The following is a 6,866-nucleotide window of genomic DNA, read 5'->3' as shown; positions in this document are numbered from 1 at the left end:
CTGTATGCAACCTCATCCCATTATTGCATGTTACTAACACAACTTCTCCCCTTTCCGGTAGTCTTGTGCTTTCTCGTCCCTCTCCTCTCTCCTCCTATCACTTCCTGCAGGTTTTCTGGCTCTGGAGCTGTGGAGTCTGGATCTGTGGCTGCGGGTCACCTGCTGCCCCCGTGTTCCTGCTCGACACCCTCTGCTGCAACGACTATTGTTACTAGTCCTATTGTTATTATAATCATTAACATTACGACTGTTACCATTAACACTACTATAAATATCTGTACCATTTTTCATTTAGTCTATAGCAACATCACCTTTACTGTCTGTACCTCTGTGTGTATATTGTGTAGGCTGCCTGCCTCCCTCCCTCCCTCCCTCTCTCTCCTTCACCCCAACCGGTCGAGGCAGATGGCCGTCCACCCTGAGCCATGGTTCTGCTCGAGGTTTCTGCCTCTTAAAAGGAAGTTTTTCCTTGCCTCTGTCGCCTAGTGCTTGCTCTTGGTGGGAACTGTTGGGCTTCTGTAAATATCATCACAGAGTACTAGACCTGCTCTTTTATGAAAAGCGCTGTGAGATAACTGTTGTTGTGATTTGGCGCTATATAAATAAAATTGAATTGAATTAACTAAAGCACTGCTGATGGTGCAAGTGTGTGTACACTGTGTCACGGTCAGCCATGGTTTTCGTTCACTTTCGGCATCATGCACCACCATGCACCTGGAATGCTTTTAGGTTGGGAGTCGGATATTTCAACTCGGAAATTTCCCAGTTCCGAGCAGTCTGGAACGCGGCATTAGCACAGTTTCCCTTTCCTCTCAGCCAGTTAGGTCTAACGTTAGTCAAAATGGCGAGCCTCATGTAGGGGTCGAGTGTGATTATCTGTGACATTTTCATCACTTTTAGGGAGTTTATTTTGTTCCTGTGCAGCTTTCCTAACAAACATGTTCGCAAACATAGCTCTGCGAACTGTTTTGAAATCGTCGGCTGGTGTTTTGCGAGAAGGCGGCGCTCTGTGCTCTGCTTTGTCCGCGAAACCCTCGACATGCAGCTCGGCTTCATTGTCAGGCCTGAGAGTCAGCTGTGGTAAGTGTAAGCGACAGAACCCGAGGAAGCTTATAAAATAGAAGTAGAAATAGAATTTCATTATTCCTGGCTGTTTGTAACGTCTGTCCACATCTAGCTAGAGCGTCATTAGTTAGCTAACACCAACAGCAGTAGGCATTGTTGACAGAGAGCTGCAGCGACAGAAACGAGAGTCACAGTATGCCAGACAACATAATAGCTAACAGTTTTATGGAGATAAATAATGTCTGAATTTCATTTAAGCACATTAATTAAGTGTGGACAATGTGGGCTTTCCCCCACAGAATGGCAATGTTAAGTCTTTAACTTAGCCTAGTTAACTTACATAGCTTGCACTTGTAAAGTTAGTAAACTGAAAATGTACGTTAACGTTAACACCCAGCACAGCCAACGATTTTTGGACAGAACTCATAACGTTACATAACTGTTAAAAAGTGAAACATAAGCACAGTAATTTATCTAGTAAACATACACACATAGACCACAAGAGTAAAAGGATAAAGAATAAAATATATGTCAGTTAGTCCAACAGTAAATTAAGTTTGCCTCAGACAGCAAGAATGATGGCTAGCATGTCAATAATTACAAAGCAGGTATAAGCCTTTTAACTATTGCTCCAATAAGGGCATTTGGGGAGTAGGGTAGAGAATAGATTGTCTGTCTGTATTTGCTTGGTCACAGATTTACCAGTCAAATTAAAAGATAAATCAGCAGAAGTTTAGTTTGTTTCTTTGTTTTTAACTTTGTTATGTCTAGGCTAGTAGACACAAGTGCAGGGCTAAGGTAGGAGGAGACTGGAGTAGATAGAAGTGGAATATTTACTGCAGAGTTGAAGGGATCAGATATTGAGCCAGGGAAGAGCGAGGTAGAGCTGAAGACTATATGTGCGCAGAACTGGGTTGCAGGCTTCTTTGCAGAGCTGGTGGAAACCATAGATGAGAGTCCAGAGTGTGGGAAGCAGAGCTGAGCAGGTCCAGAGCAGAATCTGGGGATAGTTGAGCCGGAAGGGGTCCAGGGAGAGCAGATGGGATGAGCCCACTTTCTAATAATGTAACTAAATCAAGAAGTTATTATGCAGTATTTACTTTTAACTTTTATTATAGCCTACTAATTGACATTCTGCAATGGGCCCAATCATTTAACTGTCTTCATTATCTTGTTTGTTGTAGTCTGCTGTTGACTGATTTATTTTACAATGTAGGCTGTTTGAACATTCAAGTCCTAAAGTTGAAAATCGAATACCTACCCAACGAATGAGTATGTGAAGATCCCAGTCCAGCCCTAAACCCAATATGACCCATATGTGCAACATCCTGCAGATTTGTTATTGCAAACTTCACTATGTGTTTATGTGTGTGCATCTTTGTCTGCTAAATCTGATGCACCATCTTGCTTCATCACAATCATATCAAGAGCCTCTACTTTCATTTCCCACCTCAAGTCTACTAGAATGTGATGACTTGTTTTCACACAGTTGCGTACTATTTTCAGCTCACTGGTAGTCACAGATGTACAAAATCTTCTTTTACAGGCCCGCCTACGTGCAAGTTGGCCGCTTCTTGCAGACCACTTCCCTCCTCAAATTGATGACAAATGCAGTGAAATCACAAATCCCATGTCAATCAATAAATGAATAATTTCTTAACCCAAAGTCAATAATAATAATTCATTTGGTTGGGTTTATAGTTGATAGACTGAGGAGAGTAAAACACATAAACAGCATGCTCTATCAGACTACCAATATAATAAAATGAAAAATAGATTGCCTTGCAAATGAGTTTTCTATTTTCTATTTTACATAATGTTAACCAACAAGAAGAGTTAACACTTTGTGAAAATAGTTCTAATGGACGGAGAGCACTGAGACACCATAACAGCTACAGAGGACAATGATTGTTAGTTTTGTATATACACTATATTGCCAAAAGTTTTAGGACACCCCTCTGAATCATTGAATTCAGGTGTTCCATTCACTTCCATGGCCACAGGTTTATAAAATCGAGCATCTAGGCATGCAGACTGTTTTTACAAACATTTATGAAAGAATGGGTCACTCTCAGGAGCTCTGTGAATTCAAGAGTGGTACTGTGAAAGGTTGTCACCTGTGCAATTAGTCCATTTGTGAAATTTCCTCACTACTAAATATTCAACAGCCAACTGTTAGGGGTATTATAACAAACTGGAACTGGGAACAACAGAAACTCAGCCACGAAGTGGTGGGCCACATAAAATCACAGAGTGGGATCGGCGCACAGTGTGCAGAAGTCGCCAACTTTCTGCAGAGTCAATATCTACAGACCTCCAATCAACGTGTGGCCTTCAGATTAGCTCAAGAACAGTGTGTAGAGAGCTTCATGGAATCGGTTTCCATGGCCGAGCAGCTGCATCCAAGCCTTACATCGCCAAGTGCAATGCAAAGCGTCGGATGCAGTTGTGTAAAACATGCTAGAACAGTGGAGACGGGCTCTCGAGTGACGAATCACGCTTCTCTGTCAGGCAATCCGATGGACGGGTCTGGGTTTGGTGGTTGCCAGGAGAACGGTACTTGCCTGACTGGGCCAAGTGTAAAGTTTGTTGGAGGGGGGATTATGGTGTGGGTTTGTTTTTTCAGGGGTTAGGTTTAGCCCCTTAGTTCCAGTGAACGGAACTCTTGTGCTTCAGCATACCAAGACATTTTGAACAATTTCATACTCCCAACCTTGTGGAAACAGTTTGGGGATGGCCTGTTCCTGTTCCAACACGACTGTGCACCAGTGCACAAATCAAGGTCCATAAAGACATGGATGAGCGAGTTTGGTGTGGACAACTTGACTGACCTGCACAGAGTCCTGACCCCAACCCGAGAGAACACCTTGATGAATTAGAGCGGAGACTACAAACCAGACTTTCTCGTCCCACGTCTGTGCCTGACCTCATAAATGCACTTCTAAAAGAATGGTCAAAAATTCCCAAAACCTTGTGGACAGCCCTGAAGAGTTGAAGCTGTTATAGCTGCAAAGGGTGGGCCAACTCCATGTTAAACCCTACAGATTAAGAATGGGATGTCATTAACCTTCATGTGCATGTAAAGGCAGGCGACCCAAAACCTTTGGTAATATAATGTAAGTCTGGATTTTCGATGGAGGAATTAAGCACCAGTGTTTTGAGGAAATTACATCATTTAGTGTTTTGATTATATTGATATTGAAAACCACTGTTATCACACCACAAGATAAATGCGTAGTTGTGTTTTATCAGGGCTGTGTGGCAGCCATGTTATCCAGATTATCTTGGGTTGTGCTCTTCGTGTCACGCACTTTAAACATGTTGCATCATCATCCTGTTAATTTCTTCTGATAGGATAGAAGAGAAATGTTAAACATGCAGCAATGGAGACAGGATCTCATTCATGCTAAGTGGCAAATAATAATTTCTGGTATTGGGTTTGGTCACTAGCAGAAGGATGTGAAAATCACTTAGACCGTACTTCTGCTCAGATCAAAATTAAGTGAGGATTCGATCGAAAGAAAGTTGGCCTCATCATCATCAGACTTTTGTCTACCTTGTCCCCTTGGTGTCTGCTATTTAGTAGCCTCTTCCCCAAACTGAAGGACTAATACAGATGTATGTTGTACAGTTTATGTTAGAAATCTTGCTGCCATTTATTTTTGGGCTGCCAGTCAGTGAAATCTTTTAGAACAGGGTCTAGTCCTACTTACAATGATGTCAAATGGGGGCAGGCACTCTACCAAGTTAGCTGACCACACTCAAAGGGCAGTATCATCTTGGAATATAGGCGTCTGTGGTCCTGGTCCTGTAAGTGTCAATACTAACTTTAAGTCCTATTTATCTTCCTTGCTATTATGTTTAATTAACCCATTGGAATTAATAAGAAGATGGCAGTCAGCATTATTACAGATTGACATGTTGAGTGGTGAAGCTATCTTAGATTTCTTTGAATATGACTCAGTATTGTTTAAACAGGCCAGGGCCTAGCATCAAAACATACTGTTGCTACACTTTACTATTGTCTAGATTTAGATTTCCTGTGCACATCTTGATATACAAACCTGCATTTTGGTTAAAAGTGTGTCACAGAGGGAAAAAAAAAAAAAGAAAGTGTGCCACAGATGTGCTGATTCAGTTCTATAGTAACTTCGACTGGCAACCACTGATCCTTTGCTGAGCCCATTTGTTGTGTGTCTGACAACATTAGATCCCATTCCATCACCTATTTTTCAGGCTTCAACTGCTCAAATTAACTATGATCTCTTGGTTTTATTGTGGTGTTTCCATCATTTTGCCCACTCACTACACATTTATTTTATTTATTTTTTCACTGTTCCTCTCTCAGTTGCAGGAGGCTTTGCTCTTCCACCACCAGTTAGACATTATGCTCGGGCTGCAAAGAAAAAGAAGACGGGTATGTTATGAGGCTGCGTTGTCCACTTTGTCACATTTTTGAAGTGCTCACTTTTCATCCAAACCTGTTTCTTCCAGGCCCCGAGAGCCAGCTCAGTGATCTTCCACCAACAATGCTGAAGATGGATTATGCAGCTGTACCCCTCGCTCAAACGTAAACAAACATGCATACACTTACATGAAATGAGTAAATATTTTATTTAGATTAAGTATTCACTGTGCAGTCCCCTCCAAAAGTATTGGAACGGTAAGGCAAACTGGGTAAGGGGACTGTATATCCATTGTAAGTATGTTCACTAGATTGATAATCTTCTAACACTGTATTTTTTAACAGGAGTGATGATCTCGTCAAAAGACTTCTTTCGCTGGAGTTAGCGAGTCATGTGAGTTCACGTGTCCCCACAGATCGCCTCGTCATGTTTTTTCTATACCTCTTGAAACATGCACTGATTTGCCACTTAAAGAAGTCATAAACATGTAGTTTATTACTCTGTGTGTGTTCACATCTTCAGAGTGAAAAGCTACAGCTGAAAAAGGAACAGCTCATTGCAAAAGTCCAGAGGGATGAGAATGACCGCAGCTCAGTGGAAGTTCAGGGTGAGTTGCTTTACGTGTCGCATATAATGCTTTCACTGAAATTAAAAGATAGGATAAAGTGTAGTTTAACTGTATGTTGATTCAGTCCCCCTTTAAATGTCTTTTCCTTCAGTGGCAATTTTGACTGCAAGAATCCGAAACTATCAGGAGCACTTGCAGAAACATCACAAGGTGAGTTCCCTTGCAAGCTAAACGGGAAGATAAGATGTTCCTTTATTGATCCACTGTAGGGGAAATTCAACTTGGCACCGCAGCAGAGTAAAATTAAGAATTTTAAACAATGAAAGTAGAACCATCAATCAAATATAAAATAATAAATAAATATGTCAAATATACAGTGGGTACGGAAAGTATTCAGACCCCTTTAAATTTTTCACTCTTTGTTTCATTGCAGCCATTTTCCAAAAATCAAAAAAGTTCATTTTATTTCTCAGTAATGTACACTCAGCACCCCATCTTGACAGAAAAAAACAGAAATGTAGAAATTTTTGCAAATTTATTAAAAAAGAAAAACTGAAATATCACATGGTCATAAGTATTCAGACCCTTTGCTCAGTATTTAGTAGAAGCACCCTTTTGATCTAATACAGCCATGAGACGTTTTGGGAAAGATGCAACAAGTTTTTCACATCTGGATTTGGGTATCCTCTGCCATTCCTCCTTGCAGATCCTCTCCAGTTCTGTCAGGTTGGATGGTAAACGTTGGTGGACAGCCATTTTCAGGTCTCTCCAGAGATGCTCAATTGGGTTTAAGTCAGGGCTCTGGCTGGGCCATTCAAGAACAGCCA

The 6,866-nt window shown here is 41.3% G+C and overlaps 1 protein-coding gene across 1 annotated transcript; it reads left to right on the top strand.

Moving 5' to 3' along the window:
- Nucleotides 1–778: 778 nt before the first annotated feature.
- LOC123965501 (28S ribosomal protein S15, mitochondrial-like) lies at nucleotides 779–6,249 on the top strand (the record flags this gene model as incomplete). The annotated part of the gene is given in 6 exon segments (XM_046042018.1): nucleotides 779–1,080; nucleotides 5,414–5,482; nucleotides 5,560–5,635; nucleotides 5,816–5,864; nucleotides 5,994–6,078; nucleotides 6,191–6,249. Coding segments are annotated over 6 exon segments (480 nt in total), but the record flags the coding sequence as incomplete, so codon positions are not given.
- Nucleotides 6,250–6,866: the final 617 nt, after the last annotated feature.

This window comes from Micropterus dolomieu, unplaced genomic scaffold (genome assembly GCF_021292245.1).
Source record: "Micropterus dolomieu isolate WLL.071019.BEF.003 ecotype Adirondacks unplaced genomic scaffold, ASM2129224v1 contig_9903, whole genome shotgun sequence".
NCBI lineage: Eukaryota > Metazoa > Chordata > Actinopteri > Centrarchiformes > Centrarchidae > Micropterus > Micropterus dolomieu.
The sequence above is the reverse complement of the archived record's forward strand: the minus strand, read 5'-3'. Positions and strand labels throughout refer to the sequence as shown.